Genomic DNA, 17,953 nt, shown 5'->3' on the forward strand with positions numbered 1-17,953 from the left:
AAATAGATTCGAGGACAGCAAGCTGGGAGGTTACTCTACCCTGTACCTCCTCAGATACAGCTCCTGTAAGGGTATTGGAGAGCTCCTTGATCAGATCCCTCTGGAGTCTGGTGAAGTGAACCATGAAGTTCAACGACCGTATGTCAAAGGTGAAAGAAGTGTACACCCGCTTCTCAAACCTGTCCATCGCCCTGGACTCTTGGTTAGGGGGATGAACAGTGGAACTCTTGTCTGCAAGTTCCTTCTTTGTGGCTGCTGCAACCACAATGGCATTTACTACTAAACCCTTGGCCCAATACTGATGGTCCTCTGGTGCCGAAAGAATTTTTTCTGGTCTCCTGGGGACTGGCTCTATGGAATCAGGGGCTTTCCATGCCCACAGTGCGATCAACTTAACCAGATTAATGGGTGGGGTCACCCAACAAGTAGATGGGCGAGCTTCAAAAGCTTGCAGGTACACCGACTCCTCTGAGGAAGGGTGTTTGGGCTTCCAGCCTTCTGCTTTAATATTTCAAGAACGTCTCCAAAGGAGATGTCTTCTGGCAGGTGACTGGGGGAAACCCTCCCCACCATTGAAGTCTGTGTCCTCCGTGACAGATTCCTCTGGGGAATCTAGGTGTTTTCTCTTACATGTCCTCTTCCAGGGCACCTTCTCAGTGGGAAACTCTGTGGAGGACTCAGAAAAGTAAGGTCCTGTGCAGGGGTATCTTGCAGCTTTGATGCCTGCTGTTCGGGCATGGAGGTTGGAGAAAGCTCTGGACAAGACAGAATCCCGGGAAAATGCTCCGATTGGGAAGGAACTGGCTGAGAACCTGCAGAGACCAAGGCCCTCTCCATGAAGGCAGGACCCCCAAGACGGATGGAAGCTTAGAACCGGGAAGTACAACCTCGGAACTGTGGTCCCACCCCACTCCAAGGAGACTGCCACCGAAGTCGAACCTGAGGAAGAGCCCACGAACAAGGCAGCGGAGGTACGACCCCAGGGGTCCATTGGTTCCAAAGGAAATGAGGAACTCAGGGCAGACACTGGAGCTGGAGGCATAAAAGCTGTCAGCACCGGAACAGCCAGAACCGGGGAAATCGGAGCCACGGTCTCTAACACCTCAGTGGAGGTAAGAGGAGGAATGTCTGGTGGAGTCCTTGGAGAAAAAGTCCCATTTCCAGAAGGGAGTGAAACCTGGGAAGAGACTGTAAGACCTCTAACCATGAAGAGCTGATCCACCAACCTCACAACGTTGACTTCTGTCAGACTCCTACAGGAACGGACAGAGAATGCCGAGAGGGATTCCTGTCTCTCTGAAAAGGGGCTTTCAAGGTGCCCCACAAAGGGATCTAATGAGGGGAAATACTTAGCCCTGGTTCCAAAGTTATTGACGGCACCATAGAAGGAACTGGTTCCAAAATTACAGATGGGACCAATGGAGAGGAAGTCACATGAACAGTTGGCGCCATGTTTACCACAGTTGGTGCTGAAGTTGGCACCAAAGGTTTTTTGGCACTTAACTTTAGTTCTGCAGAGTGTATGGGAACCAAAGATTTAGGTCTCTTGTGTGCTGGAGCTGAAGGGGACAACAGTACCATGAGACTCCTCTTCATTCCATGTTTGATTTCACAGGAAGAGGAAGAAGGTGAAGACGCATCAGATTTGGATTTCCTACACTGACCGGACAAAGCCTCATCAAAAGATGTCTTAATCAGTCCTTTCTACGACGGCCCAGTGACTAAAGGCTTGATTTATCAAGCCTTTAGTCACTGGGAGGTTGTATCCTCTTGTAAATGCACTGGGCCCAAGCAGTAGACACAAGATGAATGGCCATCAGAATTGGGCATTTTTCTTCTGCAAACAGAATGTGAAAATGTTAACTGGACAGGGAGAAAAAGATTGTTCTACAAGGAATTAAATACGTTTCAAATAAAAATAATGAAAATACACTTAGCTCAAGAATTGGGGTCTTATGCAGAAAGATCAGCAAATGAGATCCGAGGTAATTTAGAGGGGGCATTCTGGGTAGGGACGTAGCTCAAGGGTTTTTGGTTCTCGCAAGCTGTTATAATGGCTGAGCCAGTTCCGACTACAGGAACAGAGTCCCATATGTCAAGGATAAATGAAGACCAACAACATTACATCAATGGTATCTTCTACATTGCTTCCCTTTGGATCATCAATGTTCTGTTAATGTTGTCAAATGTTTGCCTCCCCTCCACAAAACCACAGTGATCTATATCTGTCAATTTTTGCATTACTTTTGTCATTCTTTTAGCCATTATAGACAGGAACACTGTATAATCATGGTTCAGTATTGAAATGGGCCTGTATAAAGCTGGGTCTGATGGATCTTTACCCTCTTTTGGTATTACAGCTACCACTGCTTTTTCCAGGATGTTCTATTGGATATTACTGAGTATTTAAATATGTTTGGTGATGTACTATGAATGCACTGAAAAAGAGAGTCTCGTACTTGAAAACTTTGCCATAATAAAGTATTTTTAGTTGATGGTTGGAATACTCTGAAAGAACATCATCTGTAAACACAAAGCAACAAACAGGTTTCCAGGAATAAGATGAAGATATTTCACTAGCCATACAAACTCACAAATGATGCAGCACAAAATTAACAGTTAAAAAGGGTCAATTTCAAACAATCTGCCCCCAAAAAAACTTCTATAGCCCAAGCTTCTTGTACCTACTGCTCTAGCGCTCCAAATTACCTACAAAATACAAGACTGAGCACCCCTGGCTGGGGATACAGTAGGGAAAAGAACGACCTACACTAACAGAGATAGCTAATAAATTTAAACAAAGTAATAGAAATCTGCAGTGGAAATGGAAGCAAACAGTACACAACAGAAAAAACAAACTGCATATCAAATTCATCTCACTAAGAAATGTGCCAAACATGTTGTTTTCCAAACATTTAGCAAGCTGAGACAGAAAAAATGGTGGTTAGGGTTTAATGGCTATACCTTTACACAGTCCATGTAGACAGGGTTCAGAGTCTCGCCTCCCAAACGTACAGGTACAAGAATGATTACAGCCTTCCACTGACTGCTGGATTCCACGCTACGTCCGGCTTCACTATGACAGAGACGCACCACATCAGCCTTGTACACTGCCAAGAAAAGAAACAAGGAAACAGTTGCAAAGATGTTACTGTAGCAGTTAGAATATTAGTTCCAGTAGAAACCCTTAAGAATTCATAAGAGCCCATACGCATCTTTTCCAAGACTCTTCATTCCAAACATCAGCACTTCATTGCCTGACCAACACATTTGTCTTCAGTGGGTTAAGAGGCAACCACAGGATGCAATCATCCAACCAAAAGGCATGATTTTCTATGCCCTAGGTCCCTCACCCATAGCACGCTGAGTGAGCACAAGCCCCTTTTGGCATTTGTACTTCTGCTTGTGTCCAGTGTTTCCTAAAGTGTGCGCACTCTGCTCTCTGGGCACTCATTCCTGGACTTGACTTTACACCTTCTGGGATAACCAGCCAATGAAGGATGCCAATCATTCAGCAGACCAAGGTGCTACCCTTGCATAAGGCTGGGTAAGTCACCATGAGCCACTTTCTACCATCTTCCCTCATGGGTTTCTCCAGCTTCAAGGTCACTAAGCAAGTCTGAGTCAACTGGAAAACCATCAAGGCTTAATTTGTTTTTCCCCATGGGGCCAACAGGCATAAATACAAGCTCCAGCTTAAAACAGCATTAGATTTTACAATAACATGAAGTATGTCCATGAAAGGAAGGAGAGCTGTAGTTATCAGTGAAACAATAATCTTGCAGTACCACAAAGCTCCAGTCTGGGATGGTGTGGGGACCTTTAACCTCTGCTGTACCACATGTAATACAGTTATGGCAGCAACCATTATGTGAAAAGGATGGCAGTTTGGTTTTGAAGAGGATCCCAGTCATTGTGGCCAACTGAAGTGGGGGAATTAAGAGTAAAAATAAATTATGGAAACATACATGTTCAGGCTGACAGAGCTGCTCCCGTTTTACAACCAGGGAGTCTCATCCGTTAGGTACCCTATTTGCTGAATGAGAATATTCCTGTTTTCTTTACTTACACAAGAAAGAAAAAACTAATCAGGGTAGTTAAAGGGCAACTGTACTTTTTCCAGTTCATAAGGAGATACAGTGCTATATTAAAAAAAAAAAAAAAAAACCCCCAGCAAAAGTGAACATGAAGACCTCGGTTGTTCACAGGTGGGTATTAGGCTAACAACCACAAGGGCCTTTTTAAGCCAAGCCATGCATCCTAAGTCTCTGACAAGTTCTGGCACCCTACATATGTGTATGCAGGGACTTAGGAGATGGAACATTTACAAGCAGGGGCATGGGAGATGAAACGGTACTTATGTATTATCACAACCACGCATTCTCGCCAGGCTGTTATTTGTGTATTCACAGCTACACAGTTTCGCCAGCATGGTAGTTGTATTTTTCAGAAAGTCGTCATTGTTGTCTTGCACTTGATTTAACAGTAGTAAGTGGGATTGTCTGACAGACATTGTCACTACAACAATATTTATTTAAATGACATTGGACTCGGTGTTATTTTGCATGGGATTTGATCAGTCTAAGTTGGGAAAAGTGTAAAAAGGTAGTTATTTTCTTTCATGCTCCAGCTGTTACGGTGTGGAAGGACTAGTAAGAGGCTGCAAAAAGGGGTGTATGGTTGCTGATGCGTTGAACAAGCTAGCCTTGAATTTTGGAAGCTTTTTTTTGAATAGCATTACTGATGGGTAGAGATAAGGTCCCATGAATTACTGCGGATATCTTCCTTATCCGACATATTTCAGTCTTAGCAGATAGAAAAAACAATTTGCCTCACTATGTGATCTTACGATATATACTGTAGATGGTTAAAGCGAAGGACAGCAGTTTGTAAAAAGTTAGCTCCTTTTTATTCTCCATCGCATTCTACAATAAAATGAATACTGATAACAACAGATATAGTTAACAAGGTAGTTCATTGTTCATTCTGGATATTACATTCTCTCTTAGTTTCTGCATAATTTCCCTAATTGTAACAAAAGTCTAACACCAAACATAATGTATATGAAGATATTCATATCAAACTGCCTGCTCACTTTTTCCCCTACTTTGGCATCAACGACAATTTTTGGTTTGAGGATTATTCTGCCGTTAGGCAGTGTACATAACAACAACAACAACGGGCCAGCGAGAAAGCGTGGTTGCAATAATACGAACCATTTGCAGGCTGCCTGCATCTATTACAGGCACAGGCACCATACCAGGGATGAATTTCCAGTTCTCCATCCAAATGTCCAAGTTACACTTGAATTGGGTTAGGGAGGAACTCTGCTTTAGATGGATGGGAAGCCTGGTCCAGAGAAGGGGGTACAGTGTTAACCAGGGAAGTTGACTGAGCTGTAACAGCAAGGGCTAATTCTACATTAAGAGCCTATTTAATGCATGTCTATAAGGAAATGGCACCTTGGGAAAAGCAAAAACCCATGCATGCAAAGAAATTCATCTTAGATATACTGGACATCCCAACAGAATTATGGTGCTGTGAAGAACAACTAACCAATTCCGCTATCATACCTCTTGGATAACACAGAATACTGAAAGAAAAATAATATAAAGGGAATTATTTACCTGTACAATCCTGGGCAACATACACAGAGAGATCTTTCACTTCATATACTTTTTCAACTGCTTTCCTGGGGGGAAAAAATAAATTGTTAAAAAGATGTCCTGGAATTTACAAAAAAATCAGATTCCAACAAGTGCAAATGAACAGTGGTTGTACATGCATTAAAACTAATTTTTGAGTAATTTACACTCTTGGACCTGCAGCAAGCACTGTGTACTAAACCCCCAAAGAGGGATTCTGAAGAATTTCTGCACAACACTTGAGACATTAGCCCATCAGGCAACACTAAAAATTATAGATTCCACAGATGGATTAAGATGTAGTTGAGAAATGCTTTTCCACCTGGGATTTCCATTTCCTATTTCAAGAATCCAAGAAATGGCTTATAGTTCCCTATAAATGCCTACATCCATTCAGCTACCAGAAGACCCTTAAATTAATAAATACTCTCCATACCACATCTGCAATGTTTTTACTACATCACTGCAGTCAAACATTTATTAATAAAATAATGCTTTAAAGCCTTAGTAAACTCTTGGGTACACTACCGTCCACACAAGGAAGTCTAAACTAACTTGAACACACAGACCAAATTCTCATTCAGTGGGCAGTTTTGCCCCATCAACATACACGTTTGAAATAATCCTTCACATCATAGATTAAAACCATTTAAGTAAGTTTTCAGCTCTTGTGCAGTCTTGTAAACTGCGTATGACTTCAACCATTCCAGAACGTACCACTTGGAGAGAAAATCCAACTATAAACATGTTACAAGTGCCTTTCAGTGCACTGACAGTGCGCAGTTCATCTCATAATCTATTCAAAGGACACCGCAGGTGATACACATGCTGCATCTTGCAGAGAAAGGAGCTTATACAAATCTTGTGGGTCAGTAGAAAAGGGAAGGGTTGTTTAGAGATGAATGTTAAAGACCCAGGCAGACTGAAAGGGAAGGAGAAACACAGGATATATTCCTTCAAGTTAGGCTGGGGGAGGACATGGGGCAAATCATATCTCTCTGAAAATGCACCTTCAAAAGCAGTGACAACAGCGACCATCACAGAATAAAGAAGTCTCAACAAAAATCTTTCGAGTATGAGGATTGGAAGTAGAAAAGTAGCGAGTGCGCACACGCACACACACCTTTACAAAGATAACTGGCCTATAATTTACCCAACACCTTCTTAGCAAGACTCACCTTTATGCAAGGAAAGTACAGTTGTATACATAAGCTGACCTTAACAGTAAATGTTCGAACTGATCACTGCTACACAAGCCTAAGCTTTACGGGATGCCCTGTGAAGGACCGGACCAGATGGAGCCTTGTAAGCCTTTACGTCACTTTCAACGTACCATAGCAACTACCCTGCATGACATATGCAGTATATAATGAAAACACCTAAAGTTAGGAATTTATTGCCCCGGAAGAGAGAGGCTAGAGCTCTCTGCCAGATGAGAACATAAAACATCCCACACGCTGGTGAAAACAGCAAAAACAGGAGGATGGATAGAGGGAGTGGGAAGGAGAGTTTACTGTAGCAGTGGTCTATCTGAACTTCTGTGGTTACGATAAGTTTACTTATGCAACTTTACTATGTTTATTAGATCACTTCTGCAGTAGTCTAAGCTATATGGGATGAATAACAGATCCTAGAAAGAAAGAGAGAAGGAAGAAGTAAGGATCAGAGCCCAGTAATCTCTGCAGAGTAATTGTAGTAAAGCCTGCTCTGGCCCAGAACACATGACTAACTTGCTACCCCTAGTACATTTCTGGAGGCCACACCTGTTTAAAATGCTACAGAAGCAGACAATGCCCTACTAGACTCCGCCTGGCCATTGTCTGGAAGTGACTTGCTACAGGGAGAATAATAAAATAACAGCAAGGAAAACCATCTGGTAACTCTCTGTCTAGGCATTGGTTGCCTCTTCTTATCTTCATAACAGACAAACAAGTTGATCAAAACGCTTGAATGTTTTTGTTCTAACAATGTAGTATCTGACCCGCCTGTGGAGATCCAAAGTGTGTAAAATTCTCTCTTCCTTTTTATTTGCCTTTGGAAATAAAATCTTGGCTTAGTCTAAATTCTGAAACAATCATGGGCATAAATGAAAGATTTGTTCTCAAAGTTACCCCATCTTTAAGAAAAATGAGATAGGGATAACTTATCAAAAGAGCTTATAACTCTGATACTGTTCCTGCAGAAGACAGAGCAATGAGTAACTTTTCCAAGATACAATCTTCAAACCTACCTCGTCAGCATGTTCAAAAGGAAACAGGGCAAGTTCTTCTAATAAAGATCCCAAGTAGGGGCCCCCTGTCTACTAGGTGAGCAGATATGCAACATCCCTTTCTAAAAATTATTTTATTGTGCTGGGGAAGAAAGATATCAGCGCAGACAAGCAGATACCTGACAGAGGTGAATCTTAATAGAATTAGTGAGGACATTGGAAATAACTGACAAATACTGAATCACAGAGGTCTGAGCCTTAAAAGGAACTTGCTTCTTGGACTAGCACCAACTAACAAAGTTGGGATGTATAAAATACCCCCTTTTCCTGTGCAAGTCCATTCTGTGAGGAATTCTGTGGTAATTTCCATGGTAATTTTCAAATGGAAGAACCACTGCTGCTGAGCCAACAGGAACTCAACAATTAACTTTGACGAGTTCTTCTGAATCTTTAGAACTCTAGGTAAAGGTACAAGAGCAAAATGGAACATTACCCATCCAGGGAAAAGAAAATGCATCCATCTACCAGGCCAGCTTGCAAGGAGTCCAAGAGCAGAATTTCTTTAACTGCCTTTTTGACTGGAGGCAAACAGATCTACTTTAGGAGTTCCCACAACTGGATCAATTCCTGGATGACCCTCCCGTGAGAGTAACTTCCATTTGTGAAGGAATGTCCTGGTCCTGCTATGCTCGTCTGCCACAATGTTTTGCTCTGACTGAAGGTACATAGCTTGGTGGGACAGAATGAACTAAGTTGCTAGATGTCAGGCTACCACATCTAATCTGCACATGGAGTATGATATGGTTCCTCCCTTGTTTATGTACCAGCATCACTGTGGTGCTGTCTGTGAGTATTACCACACGGCCTGGAGTCCAAAAATCATCCAGAGATTTGAGAGCATTTATTAGATGAATTGTTTTCTTGACATTTACATGTTTTACACTGTCCTGCCTGTCTGAAGACCTTGACCTTTCACTCCCTAGAATACAGCACGCAATGGAACAGCCCAAGAGCAGGCTGCCTCACCAAGCTGTGTGCTAGAACAGCAGCTGTAGAAATTGTCCCACCCAGTATGGGAACCGAACCGGGTATGGGTCGCTGGAGTTATACTTTGATAAGCTCCTCATTTCAGGTTGCTAAGAGGAAGGAACTGACAGTCAAAAGACAACAGTGACAGAAATATCTGTAGGGAAGAGAAAAAAAATCACCAGTGAATAAATTGCAGGACACTACCCTGCGTGGCTTCACCGCCAAAAGACCATTTCAGATCACGTAAATTTAAATGTACAACTGTGTACCCAATGAGGAGGAAATCTGAAGATGTAATTTTTTTCAAGATACATGGCAAAGTTTCCAATAAAATTTCTCAAAGGTTAATGACCAAGCTTAAAGGTTTGGCAGGATAAAAGGACACTGAAGTAGGCAGAAACACGGCTGAAGAGAGGATGGAAAAGGAAATGTTCAGACAAAGTGACCACTGGGGTACCTAGAGAAGCCAATGTTTGGGTTGATTTTTATTTAAATGTTAATAAGTTAAACTTCTTATTTCAGACTGAAAAAAAAATTCTATTAGTAGGGGATCCAGAGACTGAAAGAGGTACAAGATATGAGACAAGTCTAATGAGAAACTTGGAGGTGGACAAGCAAATATCAAGTAGTACCGAGTTTTACATTTCACTTGTGATAATTCTGAGAATACATGTTTGGGGATTCAGGGACACAGAACAAGAATAATTTACAAGGGCCCCTCTTCAATGGCTCAATGATTCAGTTTATTCTCTCCACCAGTCACAGTCTGGCACTATTTTCTTGGAAGCCCCTGTGCCCAGTAAACAGGCTCCTGATGCTAGCATATACTATGACATTGTGCACCAACTATAAGTACACATCCAGCACTAGAGACTGTGCCAGATTCTAAGTGGAATGGAGCCTACCCACAACCTGATCAAGAAACACGCTTTTGCAATGGAAGTCAAAGTCTACACCAACCATACTTGAAATAATGAATATTGTAGCAGAGATAAAAGAACAGGAATTGGGATGTTACGAAAAGGGTAGGAGTAAATTACATAGAAACAATGGAAACTGTGGGAATAACACATGCAGAAAATGTTTTGGAGGAGGAATCTAGGGGGTTTAAAAGAAGGCAGAAATTGAACAATGTAATGTTGGTTTGATTATATTGTACAGAACAATATATTTGTAAATGTTACGTGACCTTGTTAATATGGTTTGACTACTTTTATATAAATGTAAGTTTGACTAGGTCTCAAGTGATAAGTCAATAAAGGGGTTAAAAAAAAAAAAAAAGCTTTCACAATTTTGGTAACACAAACCAAGAGACAAATCTATCATTTCACTAAGAACTTCAACTGATAGAGTTCCAAAATGGCTGTGCACTGAGCAGCAGGTTGATATCAGCTCTCCCAGTGTGAAAACAAAGTGCTACAAGTCAGCAACAGTTAACAGGTGGAGTAAAATTCAGTTACTGGCTAGTCATTACACTGCTTGAATGCCAGCAAAGAAGAAATCTGTAGAAAGTAAGAGAAAAATCTATTAGAAAATAAGAAAAAACTCTGCTTGGTAAGAACAAAGAAGCTGTTTAACAAATAGAAGTCAAAGTTTCAACTTTAGTGTAAGAGATGGTTTCAAGTAATTTAGAGGCAAAAATAAATCTTATGCACTCAAGATATGTATAAAATATGTGGGACACTGGAGGAATATATGCAAGTCAAATGACAAAAGGCTGGACAGAATACAATAAGCTTTAAGTAGCTATTTAGATGAGCTTACAACACTGGAAATGAGGAAAAAAGGAAGGAAAGGCTGACTGAATATAAAGTTTCTCAGAAAGAACTTTTTCGAAAAACTGTAGTTAAAAAATGCAAATAAAACCTAAGATTTTCTGCTATAACAGAGAAACCAGAAGAAACAAACTGCATTAAATTTATAAATGTACAAAAAACAACTGAATTGGTATTCCACACCAAGACTTAACGGAGAGAGCACACAGTGTAATGCTCCAAATCTGGCCATGACAAAGCAGCAAAGACTTGTATTAGTAAAGATGCAGTCATACTAACAGGAAGGGATGTTGTGTCAAAACCATGACATAAAGGGAAAGTATTAAACTAGGGACACTAGAGTGTTTGTGGAAAATGAATATTCACTGTCTACCACAAAGAAGAGAAGCAAGTTTATCCCCGGCAGCAGGGACTGTTGAAAGGCAAGTGTGAGAAACAAGTTGCTATATTCAGCTGTTTTCACAATATTTTTCTGCATACAGGTTCAAAGAACAGGCTAAGAAGGAAATAAAGTTTAGCCAGCACAGTGTGAGCCATCTAGATGAAGGGGGATCTACTTTTCATTCTTCTGACGATGATAATGCCCGTAGAGAGAATCTGCCCATGAAACAAATTTCCATTGTTCAAAAACAAAACAAACAAAAGCCCAGGAGCAGAACAAAAGAATCAGCAGTACCTTGGAAATGAAAGAGAGACCAGTGGGAGGATAACATTATGACCGAAATATTGAGAAATTAATGAATACATGAGAGAATTGTAAAATCAAATTCTCATTAGATTGGTTTGCAGACAAGACCTGCGGTACTGTAGGAAAAAGTGGCTGAAAAAGACCAGAAGTTTGATGACTATGTTAAAATGGCAGTAGATCTCTGCAAGACATAATCCCCACTTTGTATTAATGTTTAGAAGGACAATGAAGAGACTGAAGTGCAAGTTAAAATAATGCTCTTTTTAATTATATAATAAATGTCAATGCAAATTCCATGCTATATTGTACAGCAGTTCTATGCATGTATGCAGATTTATTTATGTATTTATTTTATATTTGATTACAGAGTTGGTCTGACTGGGCAATCAATTGCCCATTTTCAGCAGAGACCCAGGGAGAAAAACTCCACATACATGACAATCAAAAAAATAAATAAATAAATAATACAAAAGCTCCACATACATGATAAAAATGCGAAAGTCAGAGAGGAGTACAAATTAATTAAACAAACAAACAAATAGTACATCATGGCATAGTATGATGAGAAGTTACAGAAGTGTACAATATATAGAGTGCACAGTAGTAAAGCAGAAAATATAATGTAATCGAGTAAGAAAGTGCAGTAATACTATATACAATTATATACATACATTTAAAAATACAATTTATGTAGTTTTTTTTCTACGTGTTTGACCTTTGAGTACTGCCAGAGGAAGATTTATCTGAATGATGGTAGTAGGGCTAACCATGGTCAGCACAGGTACATTACCAGATGAGGCTGAGGTGAGCTTTTAACTGGGTTTTAAAGATGGGACTGCTGCTTTGCAATCTGATATCTGGTGGAAGAGAATTCCAGATTTTAGCAACTGTGCAGGAGTAGAGGGATTCACCAGCACTGTCTCTACACTTAGCTACTTCAAGAATGCCTTTGTCTGTGGATCTTAGTTGGCAAGCAGTATTGTGAAAGTTGAGTAAGCCTGAGAGATCAGGAATCTTGTTTGGGTGGTACAGCAAGTATTGTAGTTTAGTAAGCTGGGGAGTTCTAGCCAACCTAGTTGTTTCAGTGAGTGACCGTGGTGGGAGCAGAAATTAGAGTTGGTTACAAATCTAGCTATTTTATTATACCACGTGAACAATTTGTGTAAGTCTGTCTTGTTAAGGTTTGTTAATACAGGGGATGCACAGAACAATGTAGAGAGAATGTGAGTTCTGGATATAGTAATTTTGGTGTTTTTGGTTGGCCAGTTTTTGCAGCGTATAGAGTTCCCAGTTTTTTATGGACTTTGGATATGGTTTGTGTTACATATTTGTCAAACTTTAGGTTTTGGTCAAGTGTTACATCAAGAAGTTTAGCTTGTGATACTGGGGAGATTCGGGTGTTACTGGGGAGATTCGGGTGTTACTGGCAGAACTGACATAGAAAAAAGCAGACGAGTCAATAGTTTTGGTAGGATAGAAAAGCATAAGTTGAGCCTTTTCAGGGTTAAGTATTAGTTGTGAATTTTTTAACCAGATGCATTTAAATGTGAGGTGGGTGGGGTTTAAATCAGTCACTGCTGGTAGTGTGCTAACAGGTTCATAGGTGTGCCCTAGGCTAATGGCCTGGAGCCTTTACAAGCCTAGCCTATAGGATTACCATGGCATCGTGCCACCCAACCTTAGTTCTCAGTACCTCTGTCGAATAAAGCCACTGGAGTGATCCCCGGGGTGAATTTTCTATTTCCCATTCACTCATCAAGATACGGTGCTCTCCTTGACATGCATGGGAAGTCTATTCCATAGCATGGACAGTCTCTGGGTTATGAACCTGTCCCTCCAGCATGTTCTGTTGATTGTGGTAATGATGTTGAGGTCTCTGGAGCATGTGGTGTGGAGGGATTGGGATTTCTTTAGATGTAGCATTTCTAACAGAGCTGGGTCAGACATGTTTTTTTAACTCAAGCAGAGATCGCCTCTAAGTAGGTGATATGAGACAGAGAATTAGTTGGGAGTTTTTTTTAGTTTGGCCCTACAGGACAAATGTTTAAGGCCTAGGATCCTCTTTGTGAGGTACTTTTGTGGCCTCTCCAGTTGCTGCAGGTGTTAAGTGAGGTACATGCCAAATGGGGCATTGTACTCAATGACTGGCCTAATGAGGGAAGACTAGAGGGAGACAATGACCTATTTCTTTCCTGGATGCAAAACCCTTAGTAATGAGATGTCCCAAATAGAAGGACTTTCTGACCAGAGTGGCAATGTGGTGGTCAAAAGAGAGGTTGCTGTCAACCTGTGTTCCCAGATCTTTTATAACGAACGCCTGTGTTCAGTGCACTACCATCGATGTGGTAATTCATGGGAACCAGATTTTTCCTGAAGGGGGACACTACACATTTTTTGGCACTGAGCTTAAGGCCATGGTTCTGACACCAGTTGTTTGTCTCAGTGAGGCCTTTCTGTAGGATGCCAACATCACTTGTGGAGTTAATAATAGCTCCCAACTTGCAATAGTCTGCAAACTTTGTCAGCCAGAGTCCCTTCGTGTTGGCCTGGACTTCAGAATAGTAGATACCAACAGGAGAGGACCCAGGACCGAACCCTGTGGGACTCCACTTGTGACTGGTCGGCAGTCTGACTTGGAGTCAGCTGCTTTCACACTGTGGGTTCTATCTGTGAGCCAGTTTGCAACCCACCTAGTGATAAAGGGGTTTATGCCTAGCTTACTGAGTTTTTCTATGATTCCTGAGTAGGGAATGGTATCAAAGCCTTGGCCAGATCACGGTAGGCTGTATGAATCACCTTGCCTTCATCCACAGCTTTGCTGACTCAAAGAAGTTGATCAAATTGAGCAGACATGTGCTACTCTTCACAAAACCAAACTGTGTGGGATCCAAAGTTTGGATATTCTCTATATCCTTGTTTATTAGGTCTATGATGATGCGTTCCATAGCTTTGCATATCAGACTTGTCAGGCTAAAGGGCGATAGTTCCCAGGGTCTGTAGTCACTCCTCCTTTGTGGAGAGGGATGACTGTAGCAGTGTGCCATTCAGTAGGGGCAAAGCCTGAGGTGAAGCTGTGACTGAACAGGGCACACAGGTGAGGTGCCAGTTCACTCTTTAGTTTATGTAGAACACAGCCAGGGATATTGTCAGGTCCCATAAAAGTTGCACTATTGGCCTTGGGCAGTGTTGTTTTAACCTGTGCAGCAGTAATACTGGGTGCCTGGCAATCTACTGGTATTGTGACTGGCCCCTTGTGTGAGGGGGTAAAGTTGGCACTGGATCTGTCAGCCAGTATATTTGCATAATCTGTTGGCTCGGCACAGTAGGTACCATTGTGCAGTAAGTCAGAGCAAATCTGGGTATTGCCGTAGAGATTCTTTACATAACAACAGAAGGCTTTGTGGTTGTCTTTACTATCTGCTGCAATTTTGTTTTCATAGCTAGCTTTAGAGGATGTGATGAGGGATCTCAACTTTTTGTTGAGGCTGATAAGGGAATTTTTCCAGTCTTGGGACTTCACCTTATTCCACATCAGTTTCCAAATTTGCAAAGTTTGCAAGTTTCCAAAGGAACAACCAGCAATTTTGATTTAACAGGATCAGAAAGCGGCTGCTCCCGGAGCCAAGCATGCCTTCTAATAATGGAACCAGTGGCTGCAGCTCTGCAGAAAGCCTCCAAAGTGTCAAAACCACAGTGAAGTGAATGATTATTAACTAAAGTGGCAGAATTCAGTAAGTCCTGTAAATCTTTGTTCTCAGACACGGAAGGAATATCCCCAAGTTTAGCCTTAACAGCCTCCAAAGTATCCCTGCTGATACTTAAGCATGTGAAAAAGGCAAATTACAGATCTAATGGCAAGAGTTGCAGAGGTACAGACTTTTTTACCCCACATGTCCAAGGCCCTAGACTCATCAGTAGGCACAGGGCTTTTAGCAATTGTAGCCTTAACACCCTTGGGGCCTTGAGAAATAATTTCAGGATCAGCAGTAGGGTTTTTAAAAAGGAATTGATGAGAATCAGGAACACTATAATACCTATCAGGTTTTCTGGGGGCAGGAGGAACAGAATTAGGAGTTAAAGAATTTTCCATGAAAACATCATCCACAACTTCCAATACTGGAGGTATAGCCAGAGGCTTATGTTGTGGGAAATCCAAAAATTCCCTCATTATTTTCTTAGACTGAGGAAAATCCTGACATTACCATTTAAAGTGCCCCCTAAGAGTATTCAAAGTATCCCCAAAGGATTCCGCAGGGACCGAAGCACTAGCGGAGGGTCTAGGAGTAGTATCGGTAGAGGACGTGGGCCGAGGATGTCGGTCCCGGTCCTTCCGTTTTTTGGAAGACTGAGCTGTCAGTTGATCCGACGGCATGATATACGCAAAGGATTCGCCGAAAAAGTCTTCAGCAAATTCTGCCCGGCGCCTGAGAGTGCGCTTACTAAAGCAAGCACAGGCCGAGACGTCGTGGTCTGGGCCCAGGCAAGGAAGGCAGTAAGAATGGAAGTCCTTATGAGGTATTTGTTTACCACAAGACAAACAATTATTAACTTTCTCAATTTGTTCTGACATCGGCTGAGGCAAGAAAAAATATTCCCCAACGGGGTACTTAGCTTTTAGATGACTTCGGTACTGAAAACACAGGAGCTGACCGACCGGCACTTGCGAACTGCTTCTGCTTCGGGCACCGCGCGGCAAGAAAGACTGAAGAAGATGGCATCGGCCGATGCCTTTATACTCCAGCCGTGCTGACGTCGGAGAGGAGGCAACACCAGCCGACGCCGGACCCAGACTTTGGAATCCGGCTGACCGAGGGCTGCCTGAGGCAGGACAACCCATATGTTATGACTGCAGTTGCATTCTTGAAGGACATCACTATAATATCTATCAGGTTTTCTGGGGGCAGGAGGAACAGAATTAGGAGTTAAAGAATTTTCCATGAAAACATCATCCACAACTTCCAATACTGGAGGTATAGACAGAGGCTTATGCTGTGGGAAATCCAAAAATTCCCTGATTATTTTCTTAGACTGAGGAAAATCCTGACATTACCATTTAAAGTGCCTCTAAGAGTATTCAAAGTATCCCCAAAGGAAAAATCTTCTGGAGGGGAGGCAGAAGGGATAGAGTCCTCAGCATCAGAATCCTCAAAGCCAGAAAAAGGTTGAGAATTTCCTTCTTCACCAGCAGAAATATTGGAAACTTCAGAATCTGAGAGAAACAAAACATCAGGAGACAATTCCCTAGCCCTCTTGGAAGGGGGGGGGGGATGAGAGCCTCTAATCAGGGAAAGAAGATCCCCAGTCATCTTTACCAACTGGGACTGAGGCACAGGAGGGGAGGCCGACGTCTGCTTGTGAGTAGGTTTGCTAGCAATCCGGAAGGACTCGGGAGGCCTAGCAACTGCAGACGTCTGAACTAAGGTAGTCGGTCTGGTTCTGGTCTCATGTGTTAAGACTGCAACAGTGAAACATGAAGAATATCTGGGTATTGTCGTAGAGATTCTTTACATAACTATAGAGAGCCTTGTGGTTGTCTTTACTATCTGCTGCAATTCTGCTTTCATAGCTAGCTTTAGAGGATGAGATGAGGGATCTCAACTTTTTGTTGAGGCTGATAATGGAATTTTTCCAGTCTTGGGACTTCACCTTATTCCGTATCAGTTTCCTCCTTCTGTTGTAGAGTTTGTTTATGGCAGTGGACCACCAGACTGGCTTCCTTTTTTTGGAGGAGAGTGTCTTGGTTCTGTTGGGTATGGTGAGATCCATGCATTTGCGTACATGTTCGTACAGTGCATTGGTGTATGATTTGGCAGTCATGCAACTGATCTCCATTTGCATGGGTGCAGTGAAGTTAGCCACCTCTGTTTTTTAGGAGCCCAAAGTTAGCTTTGGAGAAGTTTTTCATGGTGGTTACCTTTGCGGGGCGGATGTGGATTTCCAAGGTGATTAGTTTGTGGTTGGATCTAACCAGGGAGGAATTGACTACTGGTATAGAGCAATGGTTGCCCATGTTAGTAATGACCAGGTCAGTGATGTTGCTACCTCTAGTGGGGGTAAGAATAAGCTGGTCCAGGGCATTGGAATTAATGAATTCCAGGAAATGTTGGGCAAGTGTACTAGTACATGAGTAGTTTTCCCAGTTAATAGAGGGGTAGTTGAAGTCACTCAGTATGAGAGTGTTAGGTTGGACCCTAATATTCTCCAGAGTGCTTGGGAATGTGAAGTGTGAGTCTTGGGACATGGTTGGAGATCTATAGCAGGCTACGACCTGAATCTCTGTCTTACCCAATGTTAGCTGCACCTGAAGTATCTCAGATGCGTTATGTTGGGCTACCAAGTCTAGAGGTGTGCACATCCTTTATGAATATGGAAACACCGCTGCCTTTGGAGCTTTATTCCAAGTTCTAGGGCTGAAAGGTGTGGAATGAGTTATAGCCTAGTAGTGCAGGGGTACTTTCTGCTGCCTTGAACCAGGTCTCTGTTACAGCACAAATGTTGGTGTTCTCCATTTTAAGGAGTGCTTTGAGTGACTGCATTCTGAGATTTAGACTTCTAGCATTGAGCAGCATGACCCCCAGATTGCATTTGTTTGTAGCTGTTACGGTGG

At 42.1% G+C, this 17,953-nt stretch overlaps 1 protein-coding gene across 1 annotated transcript in view; it reads right to left on the bottom strand.

Moving 5' to 3' along the window:
- The window catches only part of ATG4D (autophagy related 4D cysteine peptidase), a 444,330-nt gene that overhangs the window by 269,051 nt on the left and 157,326 nt on the right, over positions 1–17,953 (bottom strand). The window contains exons 6-7 of the mRNA XM_044084746.1: positions 5,628–5,692; positions 2,965–3,110 (exon numbers count right to left, since the gene is read on the bottom strand). Coding sequence (XP_043940681.1) covers positions 2,965–3,110; positions 5,628–5,692 — 211 coding nt within the window. The remainder of the gene's footprint in view (positions 1–2,964; positions 3,111–5,627; positions 5,693–17,953) is intronic.

Source organism: Protopterus annectens, chromosome 9.part0, assembly GCF_019279795.1.
Source record: "Protopterus annectens isolate FY-2018-M chromosome 9.part0, PAN1.0, whole genome shotgun sequence".
Classification (NCBI taxonomy): domain Eukaryota; kingdom Metazoa; phylum Chordata; order Ceratodontiformes; family Protopteridae; genus Protopterus; species Protopterus annectens.